Here is a 13,367-nt window from a genome sequence, read left to right on the forward strand (position 1 = left end):
GTCAGCCCTAGGATCTTGGCCATAAACATATTTACTGGGGCATAAATTCTATTGATTAAGATTGCACTAATTTCCAATCCATTTCTCCCATGTCATTAGCAGTGGATGAAGGAGGGGAGAAAAGCAGGAGTGCGTGAACTGTGGCCCTCCAGATGTTGTTGGACTCCTGCTCCCATCGATCGCAGCCAGCAGGGCCATCAATCACACATAATCGCAGTTGCAGCACAACATCTGCAGGGCCTCAGGTTCCCTTACCCTGTTGCAAAGGAACGGCCTCCAGAACAAAACCCAAATGCCCTGGTCTGCCAAAGCGGCAGCCATGTGCGGAAGGGCTTCTGGGCACAGCTGAAAAAGACGCTGCATTATGATGCACATCCATGCACCGCTGAACTGGCTGGAAGCACCCATTGTCTAGAGTTGCCTCAGTTGGGACAGAGGCCTTTAATTAAGGAAGTTGCATCCGCTGACTGCAAGCTGGTATAAGCATCCTCTTTGGCTTCCTGGCAGGGTGTTTTGCAAAGTAATCTCTGCAGTCTGACCAGAAGGTGCTTCGGATGTTTGTGCTAACCATTTTTATCAAATAGATGAAATAGAGGAAAAACCATCATTCTTCTGATTAAAAAATAAATAAATCAATCAAAACAAGGCTCCAAGTGGAGAAGTAGCTAGTAGAGCCTTGACACCTCCACCTCAGCTGCTGCCCCCTCTCTCCCTCTCCCTCCATCCCTCCCCCCATCTCTGAATATCTTTGGTTTCCAAAACTAACAGTGCAATCCTTTGCATGCTTATGGGGACACGGGTGGTGCTGTGGTCTAAACCACTGAGCCTCTTAGGCTTGCTGATCAGAAGGTCGGCTGTTCGAATCCCCGCAATGGGGTGAGCTCCCGTTCTCTGTCCCAGCTTCTGCCAACCTAGCAGTTTGAAAGCATGCCAATGCAAGTAGATAAATAGGTACCACTGCAGCGGAAAGGTAAACGGTGTTTTTGTGCACTCTGGCACTTGTCATGGTCCTCCATGCACCAGAAGTGGCTTAGTCATGCTGGCCACATGACCTGGAAAGCTGTCTGTGGACAAACGCCGGCTCCCTCGGCCTAAAAGCGAGATGAATCGCCTTTGACTGGACTTAACCATCTAGGGGTCCTTTACCTTTACCTTTTTACCTTATATGACAAGGTCTTCTCCATTCACTTCTCCATGCAATCCTTTGCATGCTTATATTTGCAAGCAAGCTCCACTGTGTTTATTGGGACTTACTCCCAGTTACATATGCATGGGATTACAGACTAAGCTTGTGGACTCTCTGGCCACATCTGCAGCATATATTTAAAGCACTATTATACCTCTTTTGCAATCATGGCCTTCTTGCAAAGAATTCTGGGAGCTGTAGTTTGTTAAGGATGCAGAGAGTTGGTAGAGAACGCTATTCCCCTCACAGAGCTATAATTCCCAGGGTGGTTTAATGATCAAGCCCTCCTACCAGGGAACTGTAGCTGTGTGATCTACTAAAAACTCTCGGGACCCTCAGCCAACCATCGTTCCCAGGATTCTTTGGGGGAAACCATGACTGCTTAAAATGGTATAATAGTGCTTTAGACACGTGGTGAGAATTTGGCCTCTATGCGTTTCCCACTCAGAGCAACGTGGAAGGCATCGCTTCCAAAAATTTCTACTGAAGTCTGGCATTGCGAGAGCTGCAAACATAAGCACTGGCTGCCATATATTGGCTTTTTGCTTTAATAGCCTTTTAACCAACTTTCTTAATGGACTGAATACAATTTAGATATGGAACTTGGCTAAAACGTAGCTTCAATTGGCTATTAAAATTTAAGAGCCAACTAAGACAGCTAATTACAAAAAAAAAAATAAGAGAGAGAAAGAAAAAGAGCTCCGGTGATAATGCTAAGCAGAATTAGTAATAGCAAATGACAGTCTGTCTAGTCTTATTCCCAAAGGGAAGCGGAATTCTTAACTGAGAAGTCAAGCAGACAATGTGAAACCCCCTCCTCACTACCACCACCACCAAAAAACTCCCAACCCTTAATTATATTACTGGTGTTATGGCATCCCAAATCTGGCAGCTTTTTGGGGCAAACCATGTTAGAGTATCGGCAGGGGTGGGCTGCCAAAGTTATTCAATTCTAGGCTGTCAGATTCTTAAGAGATTATATATACACACACTCATTTAAGAATTATTACTGGGGGAATGGGAGCAAAGAGAGAGAGAAAATGAAACCAGCAAACCAGCAGAGTATTGGGTGTGTGTGTGTGTTTTAAGAGAGAGGGAAAGGACAGAACCCAACTCCTTATGCCTATAATTAAATCAAAGTCTCCCCTCCAGATATTTTAGATTAGAGAGGGAGGGGACCAAAGTACACAAGGATCTGCCTGCTGAATGTTTTGGCACCACGAAGTGTTGTACGATTCATTATCAATACCCTCATTACACCATCAGCTGAAGTGCATACTAGTTCTCCTGTGAAGATTTATCATGTATGGTGGCTACTTTGAAAGGGGTGGGGGAGAGAAGATGGGGGAGGGGGAACCCCACGTAGGTAGTGGAGTCTTTAACATTCCCGACTCAAGTGTCTCCCTGCTGTGCCTGTAAATGTCAGTCCGGTTTTTTCACGGCTGTGCGCACAGATTAGAAACAGCAGGAGAGCTCGGGAGTATGACTACAATACCGGTAAGGACTCTTGTCTTCATGGCAGTGCTCAAGTGATTCTTGGAATGCAGGGCCCTGCTGTTTTCTAATATTTACACACAACTGGAGTCATCAAGAGCAGTAAATGCAGTCTATAAGGAAGCTTGCTTCCTTTGTGTAAGGGACTTTACATTCAAATCAGGACGCCCCAAGTGCTGCCACCCTCCTTCTGCTCCCTCCCACCCTACAGACAACAGGATAGGGCAATACTTTTTAACCATGTCGTCATAGCAATGCGCTTCCTATCTTCTCCCTGGTTCTTTAAAACACCAGGCAGCAGTTCCTAAGGAACGCCTCTCCTTAACGCCGTGGGGTTTTCGTTGGGCGAACAAACTTCTTGCTTTCCAAAAAAACCCCAAAATTGCCTTATCTCCATCCATCTCTCCACTCTTGGATCTGAGGACATCCATTTTTGGAACCCTCCCTTGGTCAGTTCTGCCATCCTCAAGTCACTCCAAGCCCTGCTCCCGAATGCCAGCCCTCACTTACTCTCTTGCTGCTCCTTCGGCCTGCCTGGAACTGCTTCCCAGAGACACTTTCATGCAAACAAGCTCCATTAATTCCTTCAGCTCCATTCCTGGACCTCGGCCTTTCCAGGGACGCTTAGGAAGAATGAATACCAAAATGGACCAAACTAAAGTGCCTGGGATTGAAATGACTGCATATCCTTCCTTATTCGTTCTGGCCTTGGTCTGCTCCCCACCCCACAAACTTCTTCTGTGGCTTAAACTGAAAACTCCTTCGGCACAGATTTGTCACACCTGCTGTTAGCATAGCCCCAGCCATGTAAGTATGTACATCAGGGGCAGGGAACCTTTCGGAGACTGCGCGCTGCATTCCCACCTGAGTAATCTTCCAGGGGCCACATGCCAGTGATGTGCAGGGCCAGAGGCAAAAATGGCAGAAGCAAGAGCTGCAAATTTTTTCTTTGCCCAGTAGGCTAGTTTAGACACACACACAGGAAACCACGAGGCACCAACGGAGATCAAGGGCACATTCCAGCCAGGAGGAAACACCCAAGGAGAATAAAAGCTGGGGAAGGGTTAGAATCAGAGGGCCAGAATCAGAGTTCTCTTGCAAGAGGGATTGACTCCTAAACCACCTTGAGAACTGTAGCTCTGTGAGGGGAATAGGGGTCTGCTAACCACTCTCAGCCCCCACAACTGCAGTGTCCAGCGTCTTGTAGTGGCAGCCATAACCACTAAACGTGGTATGATACTGCTTTAAATGTATGGTGCAGATGGGGCCTTAGTGGGACATTGTTGTTGTTGTTATACCACCCTTCATCAGAGGAACATGGGGCACTTTACAGTATAAAAACACAAAACATAACAACAAGCCAAACACTAACTCCTCCAAAAATAAATTTATCAGTTCTTCCAATTATTATTTTTTAGTTTGTTTTGGTTTTTTACCGTGCGTGGTAGGTACTAGTTGGTGCTTCTGTTTGTTTTACGGGTTGCAGTTTTGATCTCTGTATTTTTGTTCTTGTTTTCTGTGAACAGCAGCACATAAGTTACCCTAAATAAATGCATATTGCCAGTCTTTTCTTGAGCTAGCAATTGCAATTGCACCCCAGTCGGAAGCACATTTATCTTGCATGTACAGCACCTGGATCCCAACGCAGCTTGCACCCGAACACACTTCCACTTCAACCTCAGGTTTCATTTAAACAAAGACCAGAATTGGGACTTTATTTTTATTCAAGTTTGACATAAACTAAACAGTTAAATGAGCAGGTGCAAAAACAGCCATTCAAGATTTTTGAAAACTTCTGTACTAGTATTAAAACTGTACATAAAAAACTTAAAATACCCCTTTTCCAGTTTCAGCTACATAATGCAGTGCCGCATTGTGACTGCCTATAGGCTAAACACATACAGAAAAAGGGAAAAGCCCATGATTACTGGGAAAGAACAGTAACTAGTAAAAAGCAGCAAGCACTCATCATTTAGACTTTCCTATTTCTGGGTCCTCTTCCTGGGGGTCAAGGTTTTCTTGGCTTTGGGAGCGGTCTTCAGTGCCTTGGGTTTCGTGGCTCCTGCCTCTACAGTTGTTAAAAACAAAAACAATTTAGAGGTTAGAAATAACGACTACGGTAAAGTGGTCAGGATATAATCAGAACGTTTTATATTAACAAAGGAAAATCCATGTGAATTTGCTACTGATTTAGACCAGACATAAAAAAAAGAAAGGAAAGGAAATGCAACCTGCTCACATCAGCTTTAGGACACTCTTGAACCCCACAAAATTAATTTATAGCAGTAAAAATCGTAGAAGTGGTTTATAGTATTTCAAGCTATACAAACTAACTAGTCTGAAAAGGCAGCCTATGGGCAATGCCTAGTCCTCTATGCGATTTCATCTGGCCCCTGTTAAGATTCCTGGATAGTGATCCCTGTGTGTCTACACTGCCAAAGGAGAGGACTATGTGAAGGCAGCTCTTAGGCACACAACGGGTCCTTTCCTCTATGCCTGAGTCCAGTGGTTAGCAGCGATGCTTGGGGAGCGTTCACTTCCTACAGTCCTGACACCAAGAGCATTTCCCCAAGCATCCACAGGAGCTGCCAAGGCCCGGGGATTAGGGAGGGGAAGGATAAAAAGGTGGGAAATAAATTCCAGCTTCAAGTGAGGAGGGAGGTGCCTCAGGTTAGCCCCCTATCTTTGCATGAACCCCACCTCTAAAATAAATACTTTCCATGTATGCTCCTGTACTGTAATATTGGTAATAACACTGTAATTGCATGTAGAATGGTCTCACAGCAGATCCACAGCCGGGGACCTGCAGCTGTATACATAGGTGTTCACACACCGAGTTCTTTATTTGCTGTTGTTGCAGCACTCCTTCCCTCCCAGCCGCTCATCTTATGTCTTCAGAGATCAATAAAAATACCCCACGACTGTTTAGAAATCTGAGTTGCAGGTAGGGCAGGGAGAAAAGAGGTGTTTGGCTGACAACAATGAATCCCCAATATATATTTGCAAGCGTGTAAGTCCCTCTCTGTGAGAAACTGATGCTCCAGTGCGGGAAATACATTTGGGGTAAAGCAAGGGCTGTTTTGGACAGTGGTGCCTTAGCAGGTAAAGAAGGAGCATAGGTGATTCTTGCACTGGTTGTTCTCGCTGATATTTCATTGTCTAAATCACTTTGAAAACACAGAGATCTCTCACCTTGCCTGCTGTCAGATCTGATCTGTGTATTCCAAGACTTTTCAGGGCACAAATATGACTGCAAATGAGATCCATGTGCCAGTTAAGTAGAGTGCAGTCAGTTCTCCCTTCTGCTACTCCTATCATCCTCATATCCAAACTTGCTCGAAAATGAGCAAATCAGCTTCACATCCAACAGTGAAAGTTAAACAAAGGGAAATAAACTGGGGAGATTTTATATTTCTAAGGAGGACACAGAAGGCAAGGTCCAGAAACAACTAATGTTTCTCAGTACAAAAAAAAGAAAAAAGATAAAGAAGCATATAAGCACTCATGCAGCTTTAACTAGGGAGTAGTAGGCAAACATCTCTAGTATATAGTAAGAGCTGGAACGATCTCCCTCGGAAGATTGTGGACTCTCCTTCCTTGGAGGTTTTTAAGCAAAGGTTGGATGGCTGTCTGTCACGGATGCTTTAGCTGAGATTCCTGCATTGCAGGGGGTTGGGCTAGATGACCCTTGGAATCTCTTCCAACTCTACAATTCTACAATCTCAGCTATTTATTATGTTTTTATATGTGCTGTAAGCCACCCAGAGTGGCTGGGGAAACTGAGCTAGATGGGTGGAGTATAAATAATAAAACTACAGTGGTACCTCGGGTTACATACGCTTCAGGTTACACACTCCGCTAACCCAGAAATAGTGCTTCAGGATAAGAACAGAAATCGGGCTCTGGCAGTGCTGCGGCACCAGGAGGCCCCATTAGCTAAAGTGGTGCTTCAGGTTAAGAACAGTTTCAGGTTAAGAATGGACCTCCGGAACGAATTAAGTACTTAACCCGAGGCCTCTGATTGCGAATGCTTCTGGTTGCACATGTGTCAGGTTATGAGCTCCGCTAACCTGGAAGTAGCTGCTCCTGGTTGCAACCTTTGCCCCAGGGTGCAAGTGGAAATTGTGCGCCAGAGGCGCGCATGCAATAGGATGCCCCATTGCTAAAAGCGCGTCTCAGGTTAAGAACAGTTTCTGGTTACGAACGGACATCCGGAACGGATTTAGTTCGAAACCGGAGGTACCGCTGTATTATTATTATTATTATTATTATTATTATTATTATTAATTATTGACACATAAAACATGCACTATGAAAAGTCAAAATCTTGTACTTCCCACTAACAATTGCCTCCACCTCAATTGAAGGCCAAGCTCACATATATTAACAGCAAACTCCTTATCCTGACCTGATGTCGGATCCTCATGTTGCCAAAAGGACACCACCATCCACACAAAATTACGAGACATCGGCAGGCTTGGAGTAACTCCAAGGTGTTCAGAAGTACAAGAAATAATAATAATCTGGGAGATCTCAAATGCAGGAGCACAGTGATGACTGACTTTGCTTGGTAGACAAGGAATGCCAATTGGCTCTTGGGAGGGAGGGAATGGAAATTGAGGGGAAAGCGAAATGGGACACAGCATCCTGGAATAAGAATGGCAGGACCTGAGAAGGAGCACCACACACTTTTATGTTGAAATTCCCACTGCAACCTCAGACATCTGAAAAGGATACATGGGAGAAATCCCAGCCATATTTCAAGAAATTTAAAACAGGAGATGAGGTACCAAGACTAATTCTCAACACCACATGATTGGTTTGTTACTGGGAACAGAAAATAAAGAAATTGCAGCTGTGCAAAGTTGTATTGCTGGAGAAACAGCATGGAAAATATACATCATATGGCTGGGAAATCCTACACTGAGAGATTAGCCAACAGCTTAAGAGGAAAAAACAGACTAGATAGTGTGTGGGGTCTCTGACTGAAGAAGGCTAATAATGGATTAGAGGCCCTGGACACTGAGGGCCCAATTCAGGCTTGAAAAGCGGAATGGCGCTGAAACAACGTGCATTCAGGGGCATAAAAATGGAACACTTGCAAGTTAAGACTTCAGTGCTGGGCAAACTGGATACAAGCCACTGCATGTATGGATGAGCAGTATATGCTAACAAACAGGCTGCATCCGTTATGTAGAGAAGCAAGTTTCACATAGTTTCAAGTGCTGTACATTGTGTGGACAAGGGTAATCTAGTGGAAGACATACTTGGAAATTCCCTCCCCATCTAAACTCTCCTCTCCGCTGCCCCATTACCACCACTCCAAAGTAGTAAAAGGAGCACGCCAGTCACTTTGAGAGACATCTTTACATTTACCAGCTCAAGAGGGCCATATCACTACACTAACCATGCAAAAGCATTTTTCTTTCACAAAGGTTTTCTTTGCGTTAAACCCCTTTTCTCTGCAACCTATACCTTGTACTGTCTCTACCTTCTACACTGCTAAAGAACCTCTCTAAACCCCTCTCTCTTAATTCTCTCTCTACCCCAGAGCATACATATTCTTCTTTCTGCATGTCACCTCTCTGTTTCTCCTTTTTCCTCATTAATTCTCTTCCTTCTCGCTTACGTCTTGCAGGGTCCAGAGGCACAAGCTCATGAATCTTTCGCTCTGCTAGCAATTCACACACTTGCGGAGCTTCAAGGCCAAGACATTGTTATTAATGGATTTATTTATACACCGCTTAATTGCAAAGGTGGAAAATGCTGAAGCAACACACTCTTCACACTGATTTCCCATAAAACAGGACAAGTGGGGTGGCTGTTTAAAGCACAGCAGGAGCAGGGTGGAGAGGAATGCCAAATCCTTCCCTTGCCTATGTTTCACACCCTAAACAACTTCACTTCACACACTTGATGGTGCCCTCCCATCAGATGTCAAGGAAATAACTACCTGACTTTTAGAAGGCATCCGAAGGCAGCCCTGTTTAGGGAAGTTTTTAATGTCTGATGTTTCATTGTGTTTTTAATATTCTGTTGGGAGCCGCCCTGAGTGGCTGAGGAAACCCTGCCAGATGAGCAGGCTATAAATAATATGATTTATTATTATTATTATTATTATTATTATTATTATTATTATTATTATTCCACCAACAGGGATCCACTGCTGAAAAGGCCCGTTCTCATGTTGCCACCCTCTGGACCTCTCATGGAGGAGGCACACGAAAAGGACCTTAGACGATCATCACAGAGTCTGGGTCAGTTTATATGGGGATTAAGGAATTCCATTCCTCTGAAGTACCTCCGCCACCCCAAAAATAACCAAGCATAAAGTTTTTCAAAGCTCTTTTTTAAAAATCCACTTCTCTGACCCCCATACCACCCCCCCCAAATTAAGCTAAACAATCAACAACTTAATTATAACAGTTTCATGTTTAACAGAAGGTGACAGATTCATTTTAAAGTTGGGTTTTCCTCTTAACACGTTTCCACGTGTGAATAAAAGCTCAAAATAAAAAAATAAAAAGTTCCAAACAATTTTTTAAAAAACCAAACACACACAAAAACCAAGCAATGGATTTCATCTGTCCCAGAGCAGGCGATACCAGGCTGGATAAGAGTAACAGACTGGGTGGAAGTCGAGTCCATTGAGTTATGCATACACCATGCATCTTCACTTGGAAATAGTATCACCTGCACCGATGCCTGTCTCTTAGGGATTGGCTCAGTGGCGGAAGGTGTGTGGGCTCCAACATCTAACCTCTGGCATTTCCCGCTAAAAAGATCTTGTGTGACAGGGCTGGTAAGTCTTGCTTTCAAACGTTCTGCTGCTGCACATAGCCTGGGTCGTAAGCTACCAATTATGCCAAAGCAGCACCGAGGTTCTTTTTCAGTCTATCTGGATAACTCCCTTTTCTTAAAGTAGCTCCACTCACTGTTGAATACGGTGGCGGCTGCGGCGGCTGCTGCTAGCCTCTGGCTGTAACCTGCTGTGATGAATTGGTCCTGGGGAGCGAGCACTTCCTGACAGTGAATTGGACAAGATAGGGGAGGATGAAAATGAGAACAGAGAGGAAAATAAAAGGTGGGGAAAGGGGCTGAGGACTACAACCAACCACAACCATCCGTTTTATATGTTGGGCCAAAAGCATATTTCGCGTTTGCTGCAGATAGACAACTGACAACCTTACATTCCCCAGGTTGCCCAGTATAAAAGAGTGACATTTATTGCAAAACTTAATGCTTTTTTATCTTCATCAAAATGAAAGATCTATGACAAACACCAATGGGGTACTTACTAGAGGTAGCACGTCTTCTTCTTTTGATGTTTTTCGCGTCTTCTACAGCTGTTTCGTCGTTGTCTTCATCAGTAGAGGCTGGCCCTGATGCAGCAGCTGCTTTTCTTTTCGTCTATCCCCGAACAAAACAAAACAAAAAACAAAGCCACACTTTATACAAAGCAGAAAAGTGCATGCAGACAAGTTAAATCACAAAATGATGGTGCACTGTAGTAAACTGTTTGGCATGTTTCTCCATCTTTGCCCTTGTGTGAGTAACCAGATGAAAAGCCCATAAGAGGAATAGTATTTTGTCATAATTAACACACCATGGTTTTCATTCCCTCATTTTGAAAGTTTTTGGTTTTTTTAAATGAGGTTCCTATGCAAACCCATAGACTGTTGGTGAACAAGGTTGTAGTTGGAATCATGAGGTATAATACATCAAATGCTGTATCATTAAAATGCATGTGGATTGCATTCAGAGACAAGGGTATTCCGCCAGCCACAGACTAGAAAATGAACTTTGTGGGATTCCTGAGTAACTGAGCTCAAATGTTTATTTTAAAGTTTCTTGTCTTTCAGATCACAGGGGGAAAGCGTCACAATTTTTACAATATGTGGACAGCATCAGCTAGGAATGCACAAGAACTCTGATTTTTGCAAATTGCTACACAAAATGAGCAGATCTGCACCTCTCGGACCAATACAGTATGTGCATTGGAACTTTGCTATGCACCTGATTTCACATTTCTCCAAATGGCACGACACAGTTCTCAGCTAATTCAAAGTATGTGTTAAGAACACGTTTTGAGAGAAAATGCATACCTTTAATATTTTTAAGGATTTCCTTTTTTAATGCAAATTAATGCAGAAAGAGAACTTAATCATGTGGGGAACGTGTGCAAGCGACACGGATCAGAAAGAGACAGATTCCCTCCTTCCTCATCATGGGAACTGAGCCTGAAAAAATGTCTCTCCTTTATCTCTCCCCACCCCCTTGCCACATCACCCTATGCGAAGACCTGGTGCTCAACCAAAGATACATCAGGTTAGACATATTCTAAAAACAACAGAGCATGCAAAATACTTTTAAATAAATCGGGTGTCTCTCTTTTCCTATCACCTCCTCTCCCCCCCCCTTTTTTTTGCAATGAATGTCGACAAGGCAGTACGTTTTGCCAGACACACAAACACATCTTCACCCATAAGCATAAAAATAACTGCGAAAGTTCAGCCTGCTTTTGGGGGGTAAGTTTGACAAACGTGTAGCTTTACTGAAATAGCTGCTGAAGTGGTTGCAACCTCACATAGCTGATGAGAGAAGGGGAGAGTGCATTACATCTTTCCAAAGTGTTGCTTCATGATTACCATCTAAACCCTGCTGGGCTGAACAGATTGGTTCGATAATTACATACAATAACTGCAGTGGGCAGGTAACCCTCAGCTGGCACAGGGCAGCTCCCCTGTGAGAACTTCCATATGCAAACTGCACTGATGGAGTGCATTAGGTACATCTTTCCTGCCGGTGCACAGGCCTGATTAACGCCAACCAAGACTCCAAGGTTAGCATGTCAGCAGATTTGTGATGCATTAGGCAGGAATAAACACAGACACTTTTGTTCGTTCTGACCAAAATTAAGGAGGAATATTTCACCACTGTATTGCTTTTATATTCAGGATATAAACGCATTCCTCCTGGTTGCACCGAGGAGAGATTTTTAAAAGGCTCATTGTGAAAACAGATATCCAATACTTCCCACACAAAAAGCAAAAGGACATTTATCTTGTTTCCAAGCTTATTCAATAAAAAAAGGGATTTCTTAATCTTGATGCAGGTGAGTTACATGGCAAGAGAAGTCAGGCATCATTCTCTGACAGAGGCAACACCCATGTTTGATGCAGAGTGCAAGGCAAACTATGAATCACTAATTCATATTTATTTCACTTCAAATGTTTCCTAACAGTTATCGAGTGCCATCAATGGGCCCATCACCGAGCATAAGACATGCCCCACGGCTTGAGTAGTTTACAGGAACAATAATGGATGCTTTCACTGCACCACAATGAGGATAACTTCTCTTTCAGCAGGAGCTAACAGAACCCATGCAAATATTAAAGTAACATCATCCATTACATATGAAAGTGAATTAGATTCAAGCCAAGTTGGAAACAATGGCTCATTAATAAATCGCAGAACTAGAATCATTTTAAAATTTATAGTAGAGGAAAAAATGTAGATCTCTTAGCGCGAAAGAATTTCAATTAAGGTAGGCAGCAGATGTTGCCGCTGTTTCACAATACTGGCCATTCTGATATGTCATATATACCCTAGCACAAACTGGATTAAAGTTCACCCAACAGTTTAACATTTGAGAAGCCTACCATGCTATATGCATACTTACTCAAGGTGCATGTCCCACTGTGATCAGTGGAGCTTACTCCCTAATAAGTGTGTTTAGGATGCAAATTATGAAATAGCAGAAGAGCAACTGAATTTCATTTTTAGGAAGGGAGAACAACAGCTCATCATAGAGTTGTCTGAGGTCCAATTAATATGCAAGACTGTCTCATCTTCTAACCAAAGTTAGATTGAAAGTGCTTATTAACTTTATTAACTTCACACACTCCTCCCTCTTCCAATCTAGCAGTAGGTCCAACTTTGGGTCTGGAGGCAACTATGCTTAGCATAAAATGGTGCCATGCAAGGAAGCCCGAGGTGATACTTTTAGAAGCCACTTTGACACTCAGGACTTGCATGCAATTCGACACCATGCTGAGGAGGCATACAAAGACCCATCTGGTCCAACTGAATTGGATCAATTTCAATTACTACAGCCCACGAATATCCTTGCAGGAGAGTCTGAGTGACCACACATGGCTCATCAGTGGGATTGATGGGACAAAAGGGATTAACATCAAGACTTTGGAAACTTAGCGTTATGCGATGTTAGCTGCTTCCAACACTTTCTCCTCTAGTCCAAAAATAGTCATGCATTACCAAAGATTCCTGCATTGCAGGGGGTTGAACTAGTTGACTCTCAGGGTCCCTTCCAACTCTATAATTCTTTGATTGCTATTTTTTTAAAAAAATGCTGTTAGATTTATCAATCCTCCCTTCCCCTGACGCGTATAACAGTCTGTCTCTTCTGAAAAGTAGTATTATAACAATCAGCAAAGTGTATTTTTCCACCTATAAATGCTGTTTGACTTGATAATGACAAGTGTTTACTGGAAGTACTTCATAATTCAGAATACTAACATCATTTATTCAGATTAACTGGAAGTTATTTTTTACCAGTCAGAAACAGGACAAAACGCTTCTACTCTAGAATTTTTCTTCTAGGAAACTAAGCTTCTGAGAGAGAGTTTATCCACGCTTATCCTTTGCCCTGCTCTTTCCAGCCACA

At 43.3% G+C, this 13,367-nt stretch overlaps 1 protein-coding gene across 6 annotated transcripts in view; it reads right to left on the reverse strand.

Annotated features, from left to right (window-relative positions):
* Nucleotides 1–4,386: 4,386 nt before the first annotated feature.
* Nucleotides 4,387–13,367, reverse strand: part of VRK1 (VRK serine/threonine kinase 1) — a 41,177-nt gene continuing 32,196 nt past the window's right edge. For 4 of the 6 annotated variants that reach the window (XM_083519306.1, XM_083519308.1, XM_083519307.1 and 1 more), the window contains exons 12-14: nt 9,979–10,090; nt 9,616–9,703; nt 4,387–4,748 (exon numbers count right to left, since the gene is read on the reverse strand). In XM_083519306.1, coding sequence (XP_083375432.1) covers nt 4,649–4,748; nt 9,616–9,703; nt 9,979–10,090 — 300 coding nt within the window. In that variant the 3' untranslated portion in view covers nt 4,387–4,648. The remainder of the gene's footprint in view (nt 4,749–9,615; nt 9,704–9,978; nt 10,091–13,367) is intronic. The other 2 variants (XM_083519310.1, XM_083519311.1) reach the window with 1 other exon arrangement.

This window comes from Podarcis liolepis (assembly GCF_965112155.1).
Source record: "Podarcis liolepis genome assembly, chromosome: 1".
Lineage (NCBI taxonomy): Eukaryota > Metazoa > Chordata > Lepidosauria > Squamata > Lacertidae > Podarcis > Podarcis liolepis.